The following is a 24550-nucleotide window of genomic DNA, read 5'->3' as shown; positions in this document are numbered from 1 at the left end:
TACCTGAGAAAACGGTCACTCAGTGTCCGAGTCATTCTCGCTGGATACACTTGCATTAGATTCGATCGCGTATGCTTCTACATTCAAATGTGAATGTGTGTAGACAAGTTTTCGAACACGTTTACTTGTGAGCCTGTTGTGAAGCTTGTTAGGAAAATTTCTAAATAAAGACCAGTTTTATTCACAGTTGGCAGGTGGTGAACATGTCTGCGTCAAAGGCCTTGCCACCAGGTTGACAGTCTCGGAAGAGAACAGCAGTTTACGATAGGTAGCGAGACACTGGAAGTGGTAAGGGAATACATCTACTTAGGGCAGGTACTGACTGCGGATCCGGATCATGAGACTGAAATAATCAGAAGAATAAGAATGGGCTGGGGTGCATTTGGGAGGCATTCTCAGATCATGAACAGCAGGTTGCCATTATCCCTCATAAGAAAAGTGTGTAACAGCTGTGTCTTACCAGTACTCACGTACGGGGCAGAAACCTGGAGGCTTACGAAAAGGGTTCTACTTAAATTGAGGACGACGCAACGAGCTATGGAAAGAAGAATGATGGGTGTAACGTTAAGGGATAAGAAAAGAGCAGATTGGGTGAGGGAACAAATGCGAGTTAATGACATCGTAGTTGAGATCAAGAAAAAGAAATGGGCATGGGCAGGACATGTAATGAGGAGGGAAGATAACCAATGTTCATTAGGGGTTACGGACTGGATTCCAAGGGAAGGGAAGTGTAGTAGGGGACGGCAGAAAGTTAGGTGGGCGGATGAGATTAATTAAGAAGTTTGCAGGGACAGCATGGCCACAATTAGTACATGAACCAGGGTAGTTGGGAGAAGTATGGGAGAGGCCTTTGCCCTGCAGTGGGCGTAACCCGGCTGCTGCTGCTGATGATGATGATGAACAATGGTGTGGCCTTGTATGTGGATGTTGGCCGTAGGTGAGCCCAGGAGGTGGGGGTTCTTTCTAGAGGAAACCATAAAAAGTTCAGATTTTTGTGGAGCACATCGGAGCCCATAGGACTTGACATAATCATTGACCATGCCGGCTACCATTTGCAGGCAAACCTTGATTTCTTCTAGGGATAACATGCCCGACCAGATGTTAATATCATCAGCATATGTGCCTCATAATCATACCTTGGTTTTGGGGCACATAAAACCCCAGAATTCAATCATCAGCATATAAGCTGTGATGTATGCCCGAAATGGAGTGAGGGATTCCGGTGAGTGATGAGAGAGGGAGCGTAAACTTTATTTTGAAATCAATAAGGTTTGAGTCTGGCGTCCTTTTAGTGGCTTTGGGCACCTGCCGCGGACGCGGTTCCGAGACCTTGACTCGAAGCGGCTTCCTTGGCTCGCTGGACGGCCCAGAGTTGTGCTGTCAGGTTAGAGCTGAGCAGTGCGGTCTTCCAGTGCGAGTGGAGGCTGGCCGTGGAAGAGACGGAGGGGTCGGCACTGCCCGACTTGTTTGTTAATTGCTGACATTCCCATAACATGTGATTAAGTGTGGCAACCTTGCCACATGATGTGCATCTGTTTGTAATGTATATGTCTGGATACATGGCATGCATGAGTTTCTGTAAGAATCTGTTTGTAATTGTCTGAAGTGTACTGCTTGCACTCTGTCTAACCTAGCATGAGGGAATGGGTATACGCGTCTTCGTAACTGGTAGTGTGTCGTGATGTCGTGGAACCTGGTCATACGATCCTCGCACGCCCAGACGTTTGCAGTACCCCACGGGGGCTCTTCCTCCGATGATGCTCAGTGAGTGAGGCCTCGAGCAACGCAGCGAGCTTCTTTGTTGGGGGTGCTCAATCCAGTGTGTGCCGCGATCCATAGCAAATGCCTTCGGTTATCGAAGTCAGCCTCTCCCTGGTGTATGGGATGTCGCTGGAGTATGTGATTCGCCTCTTGCGAGATGTGCCCATTTGCAAAATGTGAATTGCTATTTGTGAATCGCAGATCACGTATATCGCTTTGGTTTGTGCGATGGCCAGTGCTATGGCCGCTTCCTCTGCCACTTCGGCATGTGCCGTGTTCACGGTGACGCTCATGAGGTGGTTGCCTCTGTGGCTAGTAACTGCCACCACAAAACTCTTCCTGTCTCGATAATGGGCCGCGTCGGTGAAGACGGCCTCCTTGTTGTTGGAGTAACTTTGGTTCATGTGTTGCGCCCTGGCTTTACGTCTCCTCGTGTGGTGTTGGGGGTGCACGTTGCGTGGCAATGGGGGTACATATAATTGCTCGTGTATGGTTCTAGAAATTTCTACTTTGATGCCGTGCTGCCTATGGTACGTGATGCCGAGCTTTTCGAGCACGTGTCTGCCCAGGCGGGTCTTGGATAGGCACTCGAGTTGGGACACTTGTTGCGCCTCCACGAGTTCCTCGAGCGTGTTGTGTAAGCCTTTGGTATCACCTGGAAGATGGCACACATCGTGATAATCGCGGAGGGTCATACATAGAGTGATGAGAAAACGAGACAGCTTTTATCTTTCAAGGAAAGTATTGTGCTAGCTATAGACGGTGTGAATTTCGCCCTCGGGCTTTTTGTTGACTTCAGGAAAGCGTTTGATCACCTCAATCATGATATTCTTATATCTAAGCTTTCAATGTATGGAGTTCACGGCATCACCTTTGTTGTGCCATCCTACGAGGACCATGTGGCTACCACAAGGCGACGGGAGGTGCCATACTACATGGCTACCACGAAGCGACTGTAGCTCCCACTTCTCCGCGTCGAATCAAGAATTCGACGCTGGAGGCGACTTCAAGAAGTGCCCAGCCATCTCCGCAACGAATCAAGAATTCGACGCGGGTGACATCATCACCCTGCTCCGCCTGGTTCCTGCCGACGGGAACTCGTCCAAACTGGTTCCTGCCAATGAGGGGTCGCCGAAGGGATTTACGGGAGATCTGGCCCATTGTGAAGAGAGAGAGAGAGAGAGAGTCGCTTCCAGCCGCCCAGTCAGTCTGATGCGCTCTTACTGCTACCTGTACGCTATCATCCACTATCTGTAAATATTGTATAAAGTTTTTCGTTTCTTTGTGTCGTGTCCGCTGCCGGAGAGGTGATGCGAGCAAAAGACTGACGCCACTTCGATGTAGCCACGAACTCAAAAAGTCCTGTGTTTATTAGACAGCCGCTTTTTATCCCTTTTCCTCAATGATGTCACAGCCTGTGCACACGAGTGCTTGGACAGATCAAAGATAACCGATAACACTACATCTACCCGTTTCTTTATTATTTTTTTTTACAACACATAGAAAACAAATGAACCACAACACAACCAAACAGTATGAAATATACAAATAGGATCAGTATGCATCGCAAATCGCAACAGCACCGAGTTGCAGTAGGCATCTCTCAAGTGTAGCCATATCGCTTTGGTGGCCTTATTTCTCTACCGTAGCGGGTCGTATAACCACCAGGTCTCCGATCCTCATATGGGGCAGCAGCCTTCGTTGAATTAAGGGGAGACATGGGTCTTCTGGCCCCAAAAAATCTTTAAGAAATTGACTTTTTGTAACAATTTTTTTGTAATCTAGACATCCTAGAGAAGCTATTGCTGCAATAATAACGCATTCTAATGAGTACTTATTTTGTTATTGCGCTCTAAAGTCAGCTTCATCGCTGCTTTCGCTCGCAAATGCCCCTCGAAAAGAGGCGAATTGAATGCCTTCGTCTACGCCAACCATTACCCGCAGCGCGGCCATTTTGGAATCATTCAAAAGCTGGATTCTTCTACATTCCGTTTTTAGTGGGAAAAGGGCACCAAGTCTGGCTACTATGAAGGGACATGCTTTCGAAAAAAGGGGAATACTCGCATGGCATTAGCGCCTTTGTACCACGTAGGGTAAATCCTGATCTCTGATTGGACGACCGGGAGTTTCGTTTCTCCGACAATGTGAGACACCATGTTAGACGTGGTTTTCACGCAGTCTAGTGCGTCTTAGCAACGCGAAGATGGCTGGCGGTCGACGGAAGTTCGCCACGGCGCATGCTTTCGGGAAAAAACGCAAGCGACGTTCTTGGATACCCAAGTCGCGTCAGATGAATCGGCAGTGACGGCAACCAGCACAGCGACATGCACCAGCGAGCGAACGGCAGCTACCAAAGCTATGGCCGCGCGCGCGATGCCTGTGGCCAGCAACACGGCAAGGGCAACGCACGTCGACACGCTTCTCATCACAGAAGCCAAACAAGTGGCAATTGAACGTCGCGCGGAGAAGGAACGACAGAAGCTGTCTTCATTATCAGCTACCCACCGAAAGCAGTAACTTATCGGAGATTCCCCGGAAGCGGCGGCGAGCGGGACCGCGTTTACGATTCTAAGCCTAGTAGCTCTAAAACGCCTGCTTCGGTGCGTGAAATGCGAATTCTGCCGCGGCCCTTTGAACATGTTAAAGGGCGACTGGGAAAATTAAGTGGCCTTGAAACTAGTGGTGAACTGTGCCATTTGCGATGACATAAGCGCCAGATGGAGCTCACCGAGAAGAGGGGAATACAGGCTGAAAAAGACCAGCACCGGCTAGTGGCGTCTGACAAGAAGCACGCCAGAGCAGAAAAGTTCATGCATGCCATAAAGAAGAGGCGCATGAAAGAGAGCAATGGTGATTATCTACCTGGTAACTTCTAGTGCAAGATGGACTTGAATTTCTTGCTGTAATTGCTAAGAATAAATCTAGATCATGTCCTGGAACTTCATTTTGCGTTTTCTCAAAAGCTGCATTTCTCCTATGACACAGGCTGTTGCCCACAGTATCTTTTGATGTAATAGTCTGATTTCAATTATTCTTGTTGCATTCAAAAGCTTATGAGTTACTACACACAATAAAACTAATAAAATATGATATACCTTATGCTAGAATTTTTTATGTGGCAATACAACAGATAAGAATTTTGAGCTTCATAACCACCACGTTAGATACGGCAATAACTTTTGTAACAATAGAGCTAAAGTTACAGTGATAGTCTAATTGTGATCTCCGATTGTTCTAGAATGTGTAGTAATAAATTTTTCTCTGATATTCAGTGGAAATATTGTTGAAACGTTGGGCAAATTGATTTTCAGAAGGGAATAATTATCTCAAAAACTACTTAAAATAAGAAAAAATTGATTGCATATAGGCTTCTAGCAATCTATAGGCACAAGCACACAGACATTCGGTATTTGTGCTTTATTATTTCTTTAAACTTTAATTAATGTATTCACGCCACAGATTACACAAATAACAGATGCTGCCTTGAATAATTCTTGAAGCAACGTGTCACCACGCGACGTCACAGCAGTGTGATATGCATTGACTCTCCGACTGGGAGTGCGGTGCCCACAAGGAGAAGGGCAAATGGCGTTCGGTTTGAAATTTTAGCTCTTTCGGCAGCACATAGTGATATAATACATAGCCGACATGATCGTTAGGGCGCCGTGTATGCACAGCACTTGTCAGCTCAAAATAGCCAGACCTGGTGAGGGTCCCTTTAAATAACTTCGAGCATTGCCATTTAACAGTTTATACATATATACAAGGTCACGCAAGTCATTGATAAAGTGGTAAGTAAGAAAAGTTTATTTCTATTAGGCATATTTAGTTATTGACATTACCTACATTGAATACAATTTACTCTCCTTACAATGGACAAAAAATAATCCGACAAAAAAATGTATGTTTTATCCGAAGTCGGCAATATCCAAAACGCCTCACTTCCGGAACTTTCGTCACGATGTCTAACAACTTTATTGCAAAGATTGAATAACGAATGTCCAGAGTAAACAAACAAAAAGTTGCAGCTTTGCCTGAAAGGCAAATCATGGATTATGATAGCAAATTAAACAAGATGAGCATGACAGCAGTAGTGAGCAAATTGACCTTCGTGCTCTCTCTCGCTTCAACACGAACTAAACGTCGGAAGCACAGCACATATGAAGCTGTCAGCACTGGGTGCACTTTGTCCACATCGCAGATCGCTTTGAAGAAGAGGCCCAGGAGGATGCACACTTTGCTCACATCGCAGATCGCTTTCAAGATATGGCACCCCAATGGGTGTGCACTTTGTCCACATCACATAGCGTCCTACATACGGCGGCCGTGCCGTAAGCAGCAGCCGTGGGAGTAGAACCCCTCTCCCCCCCTCCCCCCCCATGTCTTGTGCGCAAAAGAAAGCGGCGCGTTTCCGCCCCGCCTTGCTCTCTTGCATGCGTGATACTGAGCTGCGATCATAGGCATACACAGGATGTTTTATGCGCCCGATGTTGAAAAAAATTGTCGCTAATTTCGTCCACTGTAGCCGATAGTCCGTTGTAGCATAGTCCATTAAAAGCGAACTTCTTTGCATTAATAAAATAGGTAGAACAAACTATGACTGAAATATGGTCCATTATATCTGAAAGTCTGTTGTACGCAGAGCCGTTGTAACAAGCTGACTGTACGAGATATGGTTACAGAAGGAGATTAATTGAACCTAATTGGTTTTTAATTTTGAAATCTGTTTTGAATGATGTGAAAGATAACTTTTTTCACATGCTGAAGAATTTTTATTAAATATGTGACGAACTATTCTTGTGAGTGTTGAAATTCATGTGTATATTTTATTACATTAGAAAATTTTTGTATCCCTTATGTCGTATTTCTAAAAAAAAAAGTGCATTTTGTGCATTTTGTTCAACGAACCTGACGCTAACCATGATAGCTATTGGGTCCAACTATGTTTTGACTTAGTATAACTAACTATGGTATCTATAGTGTCCAACTATGTTTTGAGTTAGTGTATGTAAACTTCTTGGCAAAGACTAAGTTAGAAACAAGCATGTCAGTGGTAAAAGAGGAAGCAGAGGGTAATTCCCAGACACTCTTTGAAGGCTCGTGGAAATTGCAGACTCCAGAAAGTCGGGGAACTTCTTGTTTAGGGCATTACAAGCCTCAACCCTTGGCTAAAGAATCTTTGAACTAGACATGTACAGGGTCGTCCACCCTTGGGGGGAACACGGCTCTGCGTGGCCTCTCCCTGGAGCGCCAGTGCATCTGATGTGGCTACGCATCAAAGTGCAGTGGCGTAGGCACATAAAGACCTAGGGGAGGTGTTTTGCGTCGTCTACTAAAGCGCTGGAGTGTGCCGCTCTTGCTTTGCTGTGATGTACACTTCACTAAACGCAGGTGACCAAGCGCTGAAGCTGTGTCACAGGAAAGCACACTTCACTCACTGGAACATTTTCCTGCTGGTTTTGTCTACAGCTTGTGAACAGCCTGCTTAGTCAATATGCACGAACAGAAACAAGCTTCTCAGCACATAAACGACATTGCGTACTTTTTAAAAAATTCTTTATAAGTGATGAGGGTTAAAGAACAAAGTTATTTTTTGCGTGCTCTTTATTAGGCTGGGGCCATTTTATTTTACTGCCACAGCTCTTGGTGCAGTGCATTCAGAAAAACCCATCAGGAGCACTTTTTATGATTGGGGTCATGACGTAATGAGCCTAGCACGTCTTTTCACACATCTCTTGATGCTATACCGAATTTGGTTAATTGACCTAAGAAAATGACCAACACTTGCCATAAATTTCACAGAAAATTAGAGTGATTGTGCAATTGTGCCTATATATTTTATCATGTTTGTCATATATTCTACCATTATGAAGAGCTAAAAAGACAGCACTTCAAGAAATGTACGTCAACAAATCTACCTTCAGTAACTAAGCAGTCATATACACTTCTCTGCAGCTCTCTTGTTGCCATAATCTAGGAAACTGCTCTTTTCGGCATAGCAACTGATTTAGTAGTAATTTTATGCCCCATTCTTATCTTTCTATATCCAATAAAAATATAACTCATTTTGGTTATCATACTCTATCTGAAATCGCCAAAGCGGTGCCGGTCCTTTGACGCATACTTGACACGAGCTGCCGCATTCTTGTTTAAAGGAATCGTCAATCAATTCTTTGCTAGCATTAATGAGCTGGTAATAAATAAGTGGTGCGGACGTTTTTTTAATGTGTATGTCCCTGGAACAATGCACACTGCATTCGAATGCTGCTCCTGTCAAATTTTAAATAGGTGGTAGGAGCAGAAAATCTAAGTGACGCATCAGCTTTCTAGCTTACATTAAGTTGTGTTCTTTAAGAAAGATGCAAGACAAGGAAGTCAAGTGAAAGAGGAAAGAAACGAGTGACATATATTTACAAAAACATTTCTGCGAAGCTAGACACGGAAGAAAACGTTGACGAAAAGACGTGGCGAAGTTGACAGCAACGTATCAGTATTTTAAAGGGATCAGAAAAGGAAGCATGACCTAAGCAAAAAAATTAACTCTGTGGTAGATTGTGCCGACACCCATGCCAGTTTAAAGTAGACGGCCTGACCTCAGCCATATGGGTTAATTATTTACATCACCTTATCAATGCAATCAAAGGATTGATCGGTGATTCCTCTAAATGAGAATGCGACTTCCTGCATCATATATGCAACAATAAACCGGCACTTCTTCCACAATATTACACAAGGTATGACAACCAAATTTGTTGTATATTTTATTGGATGTAGAAAAATGAAAATGGGAAATAAAATTACTGACAAATCAGTTGCTATACCGGACAGTGCAGTTTCCTACATCACGTAAAGTGATCCATGTGCATTTAGAGTGACATTAACACGGCAATAAGAGAGCCACAGAGCAGCGGATGTCACTCCTTAGTTACTGTCGAAGTAGTCTATTTGGCCCTCCATATTGGTAGAATCGATGACAAACACAATGAAATATATATGCACAATTGAACAATCACTCTACTTTTTGTGGAAATTTATGGCAGGTGTTGGTCATTTTCTTAAGCCAATTAACCAAGTTTATTATAGTATCAAGAGATGCACAAAACACCGCGTTGGGCTCATCACATCATTAACCCAATGATGAGAAAGTGCACCTGATTGGTTTCTCCAGATGCACTGCACCAGCAGCTGTGGCAGTAAAATAAAATGGCCGCTGCCTAATAAAGAGCGTGCAAAAAATAACTTTGTTCTTTTACCCTCATCACTTACAAAAACATGCTAAATTGTTTATGTGCTGAGAAGCTTGTTTCTGTTTATGCATATTAACTAAGCAAGCTGGTCACAAGCTGGAAAAACGCTCCAGTTAGTGAAGTGTGCTTCACAGCAAAGCAAGAGCGGCACGCTCCAGCGCTGTAGCAAACGACACGAAACACCTCCCCTAGGTCCCTGTGCATCTGCGCCGCTTTGCTTCAATCTGTGGCCGTGCCGGACTCACTGGCGCTCCATGGAGCGTAGCCACGCTGAGCCATGTTCACCTCAAGAGTGGACGACCCTGTACCTCTTAATTTTGGCAGTTGCCTTGTGTGGATTCAACCAATGGGGTAGCTCAGTGGCTATGTCGTTACGCTGATGAGCTTAAGGTCGTGGGTTTGATTCCGGCCACGGCAGCCACATCTCGATGCAAAAGTGCTCATGTACCATGCATGTTCTGCTGTTGTGTGCACAAATGTTAATTGTAGTCTTTGAAAAAATGCCAATGTGATTAGTAGTCCATGATTAGCCGAAAAAAGAAAGAATAAGATCTATGGCAAGTCATCATGTTGTGGCAGGCAGTTCATCAAACTGCATGTGTTTTCATGCACATTCTCTAGAGAACACCAAAATGTGCTCAAGAGCAGTTGGTGGTTCTCCATTGTATGTGGCTTTCAGTCATCAATTTTCTATTTTGTGTTTCCAGGTGATTCTCAGAGTACTGTGGAGGTTTATGATCCCAAGCTCGGACACTGGCAGGTTGCTGAAGCAATGTCAATGACTAGAAGTCGAGTTGGTGTTGCTGTACTCAGAGGAAAACTATATGCCATTGGTGGCTACAATGGCTTGGAACGGCTGCGGACTGTTGAAGTGTTTAGCCCTGAAAGCCGCATTTGGAGCCGGGTGGCATCAATGAATTGCAAGCGCAGGTATGTGTCCGAGTATAGACTGTTCCCTTGTGTCAACAGCCTCTGTCTGTAGAAAGGTTATTTGGAAATGGTACATTAGAGGTTTTATATGATTGTAAGTAAAGTTGTGTGGCACCAATGAGATGCTAGCACGTGACTTCCAAGATTAGAGAAGCGTAACTTATTCATACCATGTTAGGTACCATGGTCATGCTTGTAGATAATGGGGTAATAGTGTTGAATCGCGATAATTCGAACTCGAAGTGGCCCGAAAATTTGTTCGAATTAAAGGAAGTTAGAATTAAAAGAAAGACTTCGTGCACCATAGCACGATGCACAAACTGTGCGAGTTGTGAAATTGTAGAGCACAAGCACACAGAAAGCGAGGACCACGAAACTGCCCGCGCTGGCCAACGCTCGCTTACCAATAACGGCATAAAACGGAACTTCAGGGAGCAGGCTAAGCTGTCACCAGCACGGAGGTGCGCGTGCGGAGACTGTTGAAGGTGACGGAGTTAAGAGGGAGGGAGAGGTGTGCATAGTTGCGAGGAAGGGCGGGATTGCAGTGTTTGTGCTTTCCCGCCAGCTTGATGGATGGCGATAAGTACCTCTGCCACCTAAGAATACTATTGAAGCAGCATAATTGCTGAGGCCGGACTGGGCCTTAGCTGCTGCTTCCCTCAGCGTGCTTGCATGCTTTTTTTTTTTTTCATCTGCTGACAAATTGGCTCAATGTTTACATTCTTTGTCTTGAGTTCTTAACACGAGTCAGGTCTTATCAAGATGGCGAATTCATTGCCACTGATCATAATCATGTTGGTGTGCTCCTTTCTGTTGCAGCATCGCCGCGTTGAAAAGACAAGTAGAATGAAGTACTGGGTGTCGCCTTCGGGTCCTTGTATTCAGGGTCTGTCTTGTCGTACAGAATCGGATACGACACACTGTCTCCAACAACCATTCCATCGGGACGTCTTGATTTAGACTTGTCATTTTAAATTAGCAACTGCGAACGAGACCAAACCAGACCACACCAGACCAACCAAAACAAGCATGAGCGAGAGCGGACGTGAGCAGACGATAGTGCGAAGCAAGCGGTCCGGCTGAATCAGACACGAGTATGAATAGAAAGGTTGGGCGGGTCCACATGACACCAGTTTCCTGTGTGTACGTCACTGTAAAGGCCACTCTCATTGGTCTCCTCTGCTCGCGGCCCGCTTTCCACTGCGGCGAGCCGCGAAAAATTGGCCCAGCACCGATCCCTTCCACGGCACGCATTTTGCCGCTAGTGTGGCTGGGGCATTACGGCGCAATGCAGAAACGGCGACCTTGCCATTTGAGAGAGGGGGAAATTTGCACCACGTTTCTTTTTTCTCGCGCGCAGCGTGGAAAAGTCTCTTGTAAGGTTTTCCTCTATGGTGGAATCAGAGCAGTGCTGGTGGAAGGCGCCGTCGCATGATTTGGCATGCTGCTGAGAGCATTGTCAGAGCACAATATGTTCGAATTAACTGTCGCAAATGCTTGCGCGTTAAAATTGTCGGGCGTTTTCACCCATTGGAATACACACAACTTTGACGGGACCATAGCGTTAGTTTGAATAAACAGGAAGTTCAAATTAACAAGATGTGACTGTATAATGTAAAAAGCCGCATTCATCAGTGCCTCAGTGATTACAAGGAATGTTCACGTTATTGATATTTAGGCTGTTTATTTTGCAGCATTTATTTTGAACAGAAATGTATATTGTGTTTATCTGTTTTTCAAATATCACTGCATTTTGGTGCAGTGCCCTGTGGAAATACATGCTGAATTTTGTCAATTGATCTTGAAAAAATTAAACCTGCAAACAGCTTTAAACTGGCATTAGGAGCTCTTCACTTCCACACTGTGTTTTGCATTGTTTTACTTGATACAGATTCTTATTGCATGTTAAACAGGCTCAGCAAGAGATAGATGCACAGTAGGATTCAAACAAGATGGGATGCGCTGTGACTAAGTTCTTGGCCCAAAAGATGACCAATGTATAAGCACACATAACGCTGTACATATATCTAGAAATGCACTAAAACAACCAGTGTATGAATATGCCTAGTGTTGCATGTAAACATATATAGCAGTGTTGGAGGAGCTATATGTGACAAAAAACAAAAGCAAAATCACAAAGGACACATTGGTGCATTATGACTGGACGAACATTAAATTGAAAGTTGCTGCATTTAAGCTCAACTGTGTAAACAAAAACTGTCCTTGCATGTTGGCCTGCCACAGAAAGCTTAGCAGTCTCACGAGCTCTTTAGGAACATAGGTGCTTTTAGGAAAATGATAAAAGCAGGTGATAATTACTTTTTTGCTAATTTTGTGTGGAAAAAAAAATTTGTTCAGGCACTACCAAATTGGTCATCTCTATCTAAGCAAAACCTCATTCATATGTTTAAAAAAAACACACACAAAAGAAAATGTACTAACTGGAAAAATGTGTGATCTGAAGTACCCGAAAAATAAAAAATTTGACATTCTGAACTGTAGTTGGCATGTACGTAATGCGAAGCTTCGCACGAATTGTAGCAAGAGGCACGAGATGCTGGCCGGGCAGGTGGGGCTCTGGCAGCACGAGACACATTTTGCTGTTTTCCTATTGTGCAGTGTTTTAAGACGGCAACGGAAAACCGAAATGAAATTGAAATTCACTCCAGATGCTGCTGGAGTGAAACGTGACACTTGCATCGTGCCGCGTGCACCAGGAAATGGTTGTGTTTCATCAGCTCTTAACCCTTTAAGGGTCAATGACGTAAATATACGGCACCGCAAACAAGTCCAAAATGGTCGATGCCATATATTTACGGCGCTGTCTGTATGTTTAGAAAGCGCACCAATTTTCTGAATTTTTTTTTTTTTCGGTATACCTACATCGCCTGCACGACATTATCGTAGGGGGGTTAAAATACAGGTGGTCACAATGGAAACATTCAGCAACATCAAAAGAATACATAAGTAAATACAACATTGTTTAAGCACTGAAATTCGCAAAGTGGAAGACAAACTAACAAAGTACCAAACAAAGTAAGTAACAAAGTAACTAAAAAAAAAAAGTCGCGTATGTGTAGAAATGATTAACAGAACAATCAAAGAATATGGCTCTCAATAGCATTTTCAATACTAGACGCTGCCATCACTTCATTAAGGAGCTCATTCCAATCGTTAATCGTGTTAGGAAAAAATGAATCCTTAAACACATTGGTACAGCACTGATAAGCTCTAATTTTATTAGCGTGGTCTCTCCTAGTTGAAATGTAATGCGGCTCCTTGATGAACAGTGTTTTGTCGATACCAGTTTTACTTTTATATATATTGTAAAGGAATTTCAATCTTAGGATTTTCCTGCGTGAATAAAGAGTTTTCCAACCCAACCCTTCCCGTATTCCGGATCCTCTGATAGTAAAATAATTTCCTGTTACGAAGCATGCTGCTTGCTTCTGGACGCGTTCTATTTTGTCTTTGAGGTTTTTAGTGTATGGATCCCAGGTAACGCATGCATATTCTAGAATAGGCCTGACGTTCGTTAAATACAAGGTTGCCTTCAGTGATGAAGGCAGGGTGTCTACCAACCGGGAAAACCGGGAATTCTCAGGGATTTTAGTAGTCTGGAAAAACTCGGGGAAAACTCGGGAAATTTGTGCCTCTATCAGGGAAAATTAGCTGTAATTTTATTGATAGGGTCAAATGTCGCGGTAGTGCTGGCTCGAGTAACAGGCAGGAATCGTAATTAATCGTTTTTGACACCCTGTCGTCTGCTGGAGGAGTTGCCAGCGTACAGTCAACGACCGACTTTCCGGATTCCCGATAAATTGGACGGCTTCGCGGCACCACCACGTACCCCATAGAGTCAATGTATCAGAACGTCTGAAATTTTGGACGTTCTGCATGACCGCAGGTCCGAAACGGCAAAAATCAAAGCCATCACCGCTGCCATAATGATTACCTCGCCGCCTCGAACCGGCGCTATCGCACGCAGACCGCTGGAAGCCGTAGCCACCTCTGCGGCAACGCTACACCTAGCTGCTTCGACGTTCGCTATTAAGCTTCTTGCCGTTCACTGCCGTGTTTCTTCGTTTCTCCACTATCAGCAATAATTTTGGCTTCGAAGCTCGGAAAGCAAAGCGCATTCCATAATACCGGTTCCTGAAAGTTAGTTACGCCTCAATACAGTTGTGTTACGCGGTGAAGCATTAGCAGAAGTATTGCGGTGAAACTTAAGCGTAGAAAGGGGCAATTGTCACGGGACACAGTATGTATTCCTTAATTTTACACACGGGCACCCGTCTTCTCTTGTCGCAGTAGGAGCGCCGCTATGCCTAATAAGTGTACTGACAGGCATTCAGAGCTTTTCCGGACCTGCTTGTGTCGATTTGAGCCCTTAAAAGCACTAAAAGACATGCATTTATTTTTTCGGACGGCCTGATATTTCGGAAGTTTTCGCGGCTGTCCGAAAAATTGGACGTTGACTGTAAACTGACCAAGAGTATGCTTCAAATGGTCTGAGTGCGAACGCGCGACAAAAGGAGCACGAGAACAGAAAGGACTGAGGCATTGAGGAATGAACGGGGAATTAAGTATGTGAGCGCTTCTTTAAGGAGCCTGAGCTCCAAAAACACTCTTGGCTGACGCCAAGATGCAAATGCCCCTCATACAAACCAAAATTAACTCTTTAAAGCAGCGAAACAACACTGAGGCACCGTGGACGGATTGAAAGTATGTGAGGTCAGTTAGGTTGACTTACGAGCTGTTGAGAGAGAATCTCAATAGTGACAGAGTTCAGGCCTCATACCACTGAGCTTGCTATCAGTTGATAGAAATAGCTCATATTCAAAAATATTTACTTCTATGTGCATCTCCTTTTTATTTGTATTTGAGAATGTCCAACTCCATTTGCAATTTTTTTCGAAGACACTTTATTTGCTTTGCATTTTACTAACCTCTGCCTTCTATTCTCTTTTTGAATAACATAAACACTACTCCTTGGTATTCAAATTGGATTAAGTCGCTTTTTCATTTTTTTCATGCACTTACTAGTGAGTGACAGCATCAGGCGATATGGTTTCAGCCCGTCTTGACATAAAACATAGTTCTGCATCACTCAAGGAAATTTGCAAAGGCACTCAGGGAAAACCTGGAAAACTCAGGATATTTGGAAATATCAACTTGGTAGACACCCTGTACAGGGTTTGTGCACGGAAATGTAGTTTCACTACCACATAGTTTTAAAGAAATTGATGCTGCTAAATTAAATATAATTTAAATATAAAATATAATTAAGTAATTGATGCTGTGTGTTATTGTTATAAACAACAAAAACACATTGCTTTGTGTGTGTTATCGGCCGCCAAATGCACCATATACTTTTTGCGATGAATTGCATGACACTGAATTTTCTTGTCTCAGAATTTCCACACTTGCCGTTATTCCTTTTAGGCGATTTTAATTTTCCTAAAATGAGGTGAACTTCAGTATCGCCCTTCGTTGTCGGTACGTCCACCGAACGTCAATGTTTCCTTAACTTGTGCCTAAATTTTAATCTTACGCAACTTGTGTCTAGGCCTACTAGAGCTGGCACTACTTCATCTAACACTCTAGACTTGATCCTTGTCACTGAACCAAACTTAGTGCATTCTCTAACTTGTTTCCCCAGACTAAGCGATCACTGTTTTGTACATTTTTTTGTAACAGGCCCCGTTAGATGTGAGAAGAATAATGCAAAATTTATCAGATATTATGTGAGCGGTGATTACATTGCAATAATTAATGAGTTTGCAGCATTCATTGACGACTGTATACCAGAATTTTTCAGCCGACCATGGAAGAAAATTGGAACTTGTATAAAAACAAAGCCACATCACTTGTCGCTAAATATGTGCCACTGTGCAGACTTTCCGGAAAGAAACGTTCTCCTTGGTTTTCCGCTACATTAAAAAGACTGTCAAACAAAAAAACGCCTTTTCCGTCTTGCAAAACGCAGTCGAACAACTACTCGTTGGAATGATTATTCTAATGCGCTGCATGCTTATCGTACCGCATTAAAAGAAGCGAAGGACGTTTTAATACCCGTCTACCCTCACTTTCTACAAATCCATAAACATTTTGGAGCACTGTTCAAATAAAAAGGAAAAATAACGTATCTCTTACAGATACAGGTGGTAACACCATGAGCAATGCAGAATGTTGCAATGTCCTGAATGATACTTTCGCCAAATCATTTTCTGTTTCCTGTAATGATACAGTGGCACACATGCGCAAAAAAGATTTCTTTCCCATGGATCCGCTTGTTGTCGATTTTGCGGAGATATTGAAGTTAATTCAAGATTTAAAACTATCATCTTCCTGTGGTGCCGACGAAATTAATTCGAAATTTTTGAGGAATACTGCTGTCTACTCCTCTATATTTTTTATGTACCTTTTCACTCAATATATTGAGTGCTCAACATTGCTCGCAGACTGGTAGGTGGGGAAGGTGGTGCCTCTGTTCAAATCAGGTAACCTGCATTTTCCTCTCTCTGGCTATGGTGTTAGGCTGCTGAGAACAAGGTAGCGGGATCGAATCCCGGCCACAGCGACCGCATTTCGATGGGGGCGAAATGCGAAAACACCCGTGTACTTAGATTTAGGTGCACGTTAAAGAACCCCAGGTGGTCGAAATTCCTGGAGTCCTCCACTATGGTGGGCCTCATAATCAGAAAGTGGTTTTGGCACATATAAAACCCCATAATTTTTTTTATTCTCCTCTCAATTACAGACCCATTTCACTTACCAGCGTGCCTTGCAAAATCCTTGAACACGTCCTATATTCCAATCTTGCCTCATTTCTTGAATCCAACTATTTCTTCACTTCATTTCAGCATGGGTTTCGCAAAAACTGCTCCTGCGAAACACAACTAATATTGTTTATACACAACATTTCTTCTTATTTAGACAAAGGCCAAGTCATTGACTGTGTCTAGATTGACTTTCTAGATTTTGCGAAAGCGTTTGACAAGGTGTCTCATCACTTACTGCTTCTTAAATTTAGTACTCTTAATATTGACCCTAATATTCTGAAATGGATAGAATATTTTCTAAACAACCGTACCCAGTTCTTAACAGCTAACGATTCTGCACCCCCGCACTGTGCCGTGAAATCAGGTGTTCCTCAAGGCTCCGTCTTGGAGCCATTATTATTCCTAATGTATATAAACGACTTGCCTGCCGTAGTTGATAATTCTATTAAACTTTCTGCCAACGATTGCATTCTGTACCATGAAATGACTAATCAGCATGATAACTTTATGCTTCAGACAGATCTAGATAACATTTCAAGGTAGTGCTCACAATGGCTAATGTTCTTAAATCCGACTAAATGCAAAACTATGTCTGTCTCGCGTTGTTCAAACTCACCAACTCCTTTCAGCTATATTATCAATGAAACCAACCTTGAGCATGTGACTTTCTATAAATATCTTGAAATCCAACTAAACAATAACGTTTCATGGCATGCGCACATCGAACGTATCACGAACAATGCAAACAGATCTCTTGGCTACATTCGCAGGAATTTTTCAAAAGCCCCACCCCATTTGAAGTTACTGCTCTACGAAACACTAATTAGACCGAAGCTAGAGTATGCGTCATCTGTCTGGGACCCTGGTCAAAAAACATTAGCAGATACCATTAAGTCAGTTCAGAACAGGTCAGGACGTTTCAGCCTTTCAAGTTATTCCCGCACAGCTAGCATTTCCCTAATGAAGTCAAACCTTGGCCTTATTAATTTGCAGCTTCGAAGAAAAATTTCCCGTCTCTGCCTTCTTCAAAAAATACTTTACCGAAGTAACTCGCTTAAACAAGAATTTATTTCAGAGCCTTCGAACCTGTATTTGCGTCTTGATCATCGATTTAAAGTGTTCATTCCGTTCAGTCGCACAAATGTTTTCTCTGATTTATTTCTGCCAAAAACCAGTGCCGAGTGGAACCGCCTTCCTCCTTCCATCGCCTGCAACGAGGAGGCATCATCGTTGAAGATTGCAATAACTGATTATGTTTTGAGTTTATCACCTAAATACTAATAGTTCTTTGAACGTGTTGTATTTTTTGGTATTGTTATTGTACCCACCCCTTCTGGAATGGCCTTCTGGGCCCTGAAGGTACTGTAAATAAATAAATAGATACCTTTACATGGTTTTATGATTTGAGTCATGAGCTTTAGATGTTAGGTTACAGAATCGCACATAAGGGGTTGAGAACCTTACGGCACCCAACCTACTTTACCAGCGCACGAAGTAGTACGAATGGCCCTTCCGAGATGTATCGCAAGCAGTTTCCAACTGCATGACCTTGATGCAGCCCAATCCACTTCGATCGCAGTGCTGCCACAGTATTTTTCGTCGTCGCGCCTTTCATACATTCTACTTTCTAATGTTAAGCTCAATTCCACTGCTTGAGGAAATTGAGAAAAATTTACTTATTGTTGTAGCAAATACTCTGTATACTTGCAACAGACTTTTTACTCCAATTGTTTCTTTTGTGTAGAGGCTACTTTGATAAGGTTCTTGAGTAAACTACCAATACATGGCCCTCATCTTCATCTGCTGTTTTGCATGCAGCTAAATGTGTATTTGCTATTTTGTGCAGTGCTGTGGGTGCAGCTGTGCTTCACGACAAGCTGTATGTGTGTGGTGGTTATGATGGAGTATCCTCGTTAAACACAGTGGAATGCTACAACCCTGAAAAAAATGAGTGAGTGCGTTTGGTTTTGCTTTTTTTATAAAGCGATGTCACTACAGTCAAACCCAGTTATAACAATGAGAAGCTGCTGCACCGTCAACTTTTGTATGTTTTCCTTGGTGATATAACCCACTTACTACAATACCCTGATGCCGCATTACCGGTTATTACGATTAAGTTTGGTTGCTGGGTGTCCAAGCCGAATGGTAGTGAAATGCAAAATCCTTGAACAGAAAAAAAAAAGAGAGAAATTCAAGTTGCTGCACGATGGGCCACTGCTCCAACAGCCACCGCGCGCTCATTTTCTAGCCATCTCCACGCACCTCTCTTCTGTCGCCCTTCCCTCCCTTCGAACACAAATGGGCTGTGCACACAGCTCGGCTGCGCACACAGCTCTACACCGCCCCACCCTCGAAAACACGAATGGACTGTGCCAACTGCACTCCTTGCAGGTTGCTCACACGTTGCTTGCTGGCTCCTCATTAAAGGGACCTTGAAACGATTTTTCGCGTTATCGGCTGTCCCTTTATACAGGAGGATTACTACCACAAGAGTGTTTTGCGAGTCTGGTATCCGGGTAAACGCTAGCGAAGGGACAGGGCCTGGCCGCTTTACTTTGCCGTTTCACGGATGAGCAGAAGCGCAAACGTGAATTATGTGCACGGTGCAGCCACCTGGTGGCACAGAGTTCAACTAAACACAGTAGCAGTAACCGGAAGTAGATGGCACGATGTGCCATCATGACACAGAGCCAGTGAAGGCGGAGCTTAGCCCTGATCACTCAGAGAACGAGTTGAGGAGAAAATGCATGGCTATGGAGGAGGGTAACTTGTAATTGTCCATAGCTCTTTTAATATGAGACGCTTCACACAAGTTGTGGTGCAAATGATTAACTTATGTACCTTACGCGTCTGCAAAATTTGTCCGAACCGTTTCAGGGGCCCTTTAAGCGCAGTTCTGCAAACAGCTTAATCGCTCATGTTGGTCATTGTTGTTTACGTCGAAATAGTTCCTGGCCACTTGGTTTCTCCCACCAAAACGGAAGATGACTGATCAGCCCGCTGATCATCGGCAATGCACAACATTGCCGGTGAAAAGATAGCGCACAGCGATAGATTTGAAAACTAAGTGCTTCTAACCGATGAAGCGATCGTCGCGAACCTGCTTGCATCAGATAGCAACGGCGATGACAGTAGCGATGACGCGGTAGTGCAGGCTGCCTCAACCTTGTCCTCGCAGGAGGCCAGGCAGTTGATTCAGTCCCTCCGGGGCTTCGTTATTGCGAGGAACCTTCCGCTGCACTATGTGGAGCACCTGGATACCTTGGAGGATGTAGGCAAGCTTCGCGTAAAGTATACAGGGCTGACGGACATAGAGTTTTCTTGTGCAAGCCAGTGAGAAGTGCATGGCGAGATGCTTGTGGTGATCTCACCTCAGCGTTTCTTCTGGATTTCTCAAGCTGACAGGCTGCTGCGACAGCCTTCTCGCAATTTTTAAAAGGCCCCTTTTGGGGCCACCAAAGCGATGCCTCGGCATTGCTCGCATGTACCATGCTGCCTGTGATCCCTCTTTGAAGTTGTTATTGCAGTGCCATTCTGTAACACCGACAGCCGCGGCTTGTTACACGTGATCGGAGCTCCCAGGAAGCAGTTAAACGAGTGAACACAATCAGCAGTTGGATGGCAGAAGGTGCTGGAGAGAGGCACTGACCTCCCTGCTATTATAGTTTTCTCACATCAGCTCTGCCATCCCCTTAATTTGATTTTTTTGTGCAACCCGGTTATAACAATTATTAGTTATAATGATGGAATTTTCGTGGCACTTGAATATTGTTATGAGTGGGTTCGACTGTATGTAAAAATCATTTGCATTAAAAAAAAACTTCTTATGCGCTTTTATGACCATGAAGAAGCTCTACGAAATTTCTGCCATATTAAAGCCATCAGGAAGCAGTTTCCTGTCGTATAGCTTTCTCATCCATGATTACAATGAAGGCGCCAAATGAAACAACAGACAAAAAAAGGAGACGCAAGACAACCACGTAGGCGAGGCGCTTACGTGGTTGTCTCGTGTCTCCTTCCTTCGTCTGTTGTTTTATTTGGCGCCTTCGTTGTAATCATGCATAACCAACTCGCCCACCAGCACATGCTCAGTTTCTGATCCAGTTGTGTTACTGATTCTGGATTTAGGGATAGTGCTCAAAGTGAAGCTTCATAGCAGAGTTTCTGTTTCATGCACACGCTGGGGTACTGAAGCCGACCCTCTCTCTTGCCTGTGTCATGCCTGCAAACAGTTTCATGTGTTCAAAAAGAAAAGACAAAAACACAGGCAGTCATTACCTGAGAACTAGCTGGAGCAGCAAATTACATATTGAAAACACCTGTAAGTGCTAGTATAGCTTCAAATTTTTTACATGACGACCTTTGCCTCGTGGGGTAAGCACCATAATATACATACACTATGTGTGTTGAATAGGTGTCACCATGTGATCCAGAGTTGAGGAGAGTAATGCTTACTAATTTTATTGTCCTAGCCTTAGTTAATCACTGCAAGTTTGCGAGGCTTTTTTTCATCGTTTATTGATGACTTTGAATAAGATTTATTGAAAAATACGGTGTCTTGTGTCTCTTTTTTTAACTAGGAGGATCCACAGTTTCTTTTTAGCATTGTATATAGCACAGCAAAATCTCACTTTTTGTTTGCCATTCAGTGTGTTCCATGAAAGCATTGGTTACAGATCTTTATATGTATGCATTGACTGATGTAGGGCTTGTATTGAATTATTCTAACCATGGGTCTTTGACAGGTGGACTATGGTAACGAGCATGTCCAAGCATCGCAGTGCAGCTGGAGTTGTTGCTTTTGACGGCCACATTTATGCGCTCGGTGGTCATGATGGACTCTCTATATTTGGATCGGTGAGCGTTTTAATTTGCTAAAGCTTGTGGTGCAGCGTATCAGGTTTAGTCTGAATCTAAAAAAGTCGCAGTGTTGTTTTTCTTTACATGAACTTTAAGTGGTGTGAAAATATTCAACACTTCGAATTTTTTAGTATTCAGTTAAATTTGAAACATACTTTTACTATTCGAAATAGTTGAACCCCTAAAAATTGTTTTTGTCAGTAAATCAGCTTCACCCTAGCACAGCTGTGTGGTGCGGCAGAGCATCCAGACTGTATTTTGGTGAGGCATATTTGCCATGCAGTGAAGCATATCAAAAGTAAGGAGACACGTTCACGGAACCCCTGCTGGTGTTTATGGCTACCCGACATTATCAGCACAAGTACCCACACTGCACTGCCTCTTCATGCATCTGGACAACAGAAGCTGCTAGGAGGAAACCTGTGTTCTGCTACTAATCTGGCTAAGTGCCTAAAAACACAGTTTGCAAACGACAAATTTGACCAAGTAGCAAGCTTGTCAATGTTTTTAGACCCTTGTTCTAAATTAGTTGAGTTCCACCAGAATGCTTCATTGGCAAACTGGATTAAAGACCTGACTTAAGAGGAAGCAAGGAAAATTTCAACACAAAGGAAGCCAGATATGTCCTCAACAGCGAAAGCTGAAGGGGCTCCTTCCACCTCAGCACCGTGGCAAAACTTTGATAAACTCATCAACCAGCAGCAATTTTCACTGCCACAAACAGGTCGAAAGATATGTGCATGATGAAATTTTGGGCCAAAAAGATCTATGTGAGATGTGTTTGATGTGTTGCGACACCATAGACTGGTGCACATATGGATCAAACTCTCCCGCATTTAACTTTTATGTGACTTAGCCGTGTCTGGGGAAAAGGTCATCCTGGGGGTTGAACCATTGCTGTGTGTTTGGAGCATTAAAGCTCCTCAGCAGAGGCAACACACCCCTTTGGCCTTGGCTTCATGTAGACGGCACCCCTGAACTGACCCGCCCAGGGGAAATCAGTAGTTGCCTTTTCCTGTCCTCCTCTCTAATCGTTGTTATATTTCTCTCGCTTTCAATCTTTCCCGTCTTTTCTTCACTTCCTTTCAGCACTTCAGATTTTCCAGGCAGCAAGGGTTACCTTGTGTGACATAACCAACCTAGATTAATTATATTGGGTTATAGTGGGCATGTACCACTGGCGTGATGAGAACTGACTACTTCAAGTCTTGTCGTGTCCCCTTGTTGAGCTCTGTGGTGGGCAGCTGGCATGCCTGCTGAATATTATTAATTTTCCTGCACTCCCTGTTTGCCCCCTCAAGGGGGGCCGTATCGATGGAACTTCCAGTTTCATACAACAGAAAGAAACATTCCCCAGGTACCACGTCGTGTCAATGTGAAAATTGTTGAGTGACATGGAAATTCCCCGATACTGCTTTCTGCTGCTCAGTACGTGCTGTATAAAAATATTTTTCTGAGCGTGAAAGAAGCCTGCAAATTCACTCAAAATTACCGCGCGACTCGCCGCTCGAGGCACTTTGTGTGTATTCGCAAAGTGCCTCGAGTGCAAAGTGCCTTCCACACTCCGAAAAACACTTTTATGTAGCAGGTATTGAGCAACAGAAAGCTGTAAGGGGAGTTTTTCATGTTGCTCTACAATTTTCTCGTTTACACTTTTCATATGACTACAATATTTGAGAAGTTGATTAATTAGGATGAATTATGTAATTAGGTAGAATGAAAAAAATAATCTGAGTATCTCCAAGTGACAACAAACAACATTACCTTGGTTCTGTCCAGCTACGTGCATTTGCATATTTTTGAAGTTTGGCTAAAGTTATGTAGGGCACCCTGTATATAAGGTGATTGTTTTTACGTCTTATGGAAGTTTTAAAAATATCTTGTGGTAGATAGGGTAATTCTTGTCCTTGAGTAAGGTAATTTGAAGAGGTGGACATTACTAGCACAAGAACTCAAAACACACAGCCAACTAATTAACACACATTTACTAGTTCCTAGTTAATTAATTTACGGTACATATTGCCATTTTCTAACAGTAACCAGTGAGATTGCGCGACATGTCCACTTGAAATGAATCTCCTGGATGACACCAGTCTCAAGATATTATTTCCCAAATTGTGGGACGAAATACATGGGCGTTCGCGGTGCTCTGAAGGCGTTGGAATTATTGGGCGTCTGGAAAATCAGTCATTGACTGTAGTTGCATAACTCCACTGAACACATTGCAATGCCATGAAAACATGATAATGTTGCACTTCTGCACATTTTGTGCAAATGGCACTTGAGTGGGCACAGCCAGGAGCAGGCAAGCCGGAACTGTAGCAAAATGGCGCAAATAGCGCAATTGGATACCACTGCAGATAGCACAATTCTAGTTCATGGGCTGGCCTACTTGAAGAGGTGGACATATTACTTACACAAAAAATTGAAATGCATAATCGAGTAAGACAAATGCACTAACTAATTACCTCATGGCACATATTCCAGTTTATAAGTTCTTTCTGGTGAGACTGGAAGGCATATCCACTTGAGAAGAATTGTGTGGATGACACTGACACCATTTATGAGATACAAGCCATCAAACTTATGGTAAAAATGCCCTGTTGTTATGCATTGAAGCACAAACATAACAAATGCCGATGCATTTATCCGCCAAGTTCAGGAATTAATATCTCTAAAATATTATCATCCTCTAAATTCACTCCAAGTGGATCTACCTTATGAACTCCCTGACTGTAATTTGTCATTTCCGATATGTACCATGAGGTAATAGTTAAAACTCTTATTTTGTGATTTTGTTTAATTAGTCTGCTGTGAATTTCGATTTTTTGTGTAAGTAATGTCCGCCTCTTCGAATAGACCAGCCCATCAACTAGAATTGTGCTATCGCCTGCCACAAGCAAATTTTAACAAAACTGTGAAAGTGTTCGCTGAAACACCCGGTATACCGTTTGTCACTGACCATGC

The 24550-nt window shown here is 43.4% G+C and overlaps 1 protein-coding gene across 8 annotated transcripts in view; it reads left to right on the top strand.

The window, feature by feature from the left end:
- The window catches only part of KLHL18 (Kelch like family member 18), a 64801-nt gene that overhangs the window by 8784 nt on the left and 31467 nt on the right, over window positions 1-24550 (top strand). For all 8 annotated transcript variants that reach the window (XM_070528434.1, XM_065443022.1, XM_070528445.1 and 5 more), the window contains 3 exons: window positions 9716-9938; window positions 18570-18674; window positions 21469-21580. In XM_070528434.1, coding sequence (XP_070384535.1) covers window positions 9716-9938; window positions 18570-18674; window positions 21469-21580 — 440 coding nt within the window. The remainder of the gene's footprint in view (window positions 1-9715; window positions 9939-18569; window positions 18675-21468; window positions 21581-24550) is intronic.

The sequence above is a fragment of the Dermacentor albipictus genome, chromosome 1 (genome assembly GCF_038994185.2).
Source record: "Dermacentor albipictus isolate Rhodes 1998 colony chromosome 1, USDA_Dalb.pri_finalv2, whole genome shotgun sequence".
Lineage (NCBI taxonomy): Eukaryota > Metazoa > Arthropoda > Arachnida > Ixodida > Ixodidae > Dermacentor > Dermacentor albipictus.
This window is presented reverse-complemented; position numbering and strand designations above follow the sequence as displayed.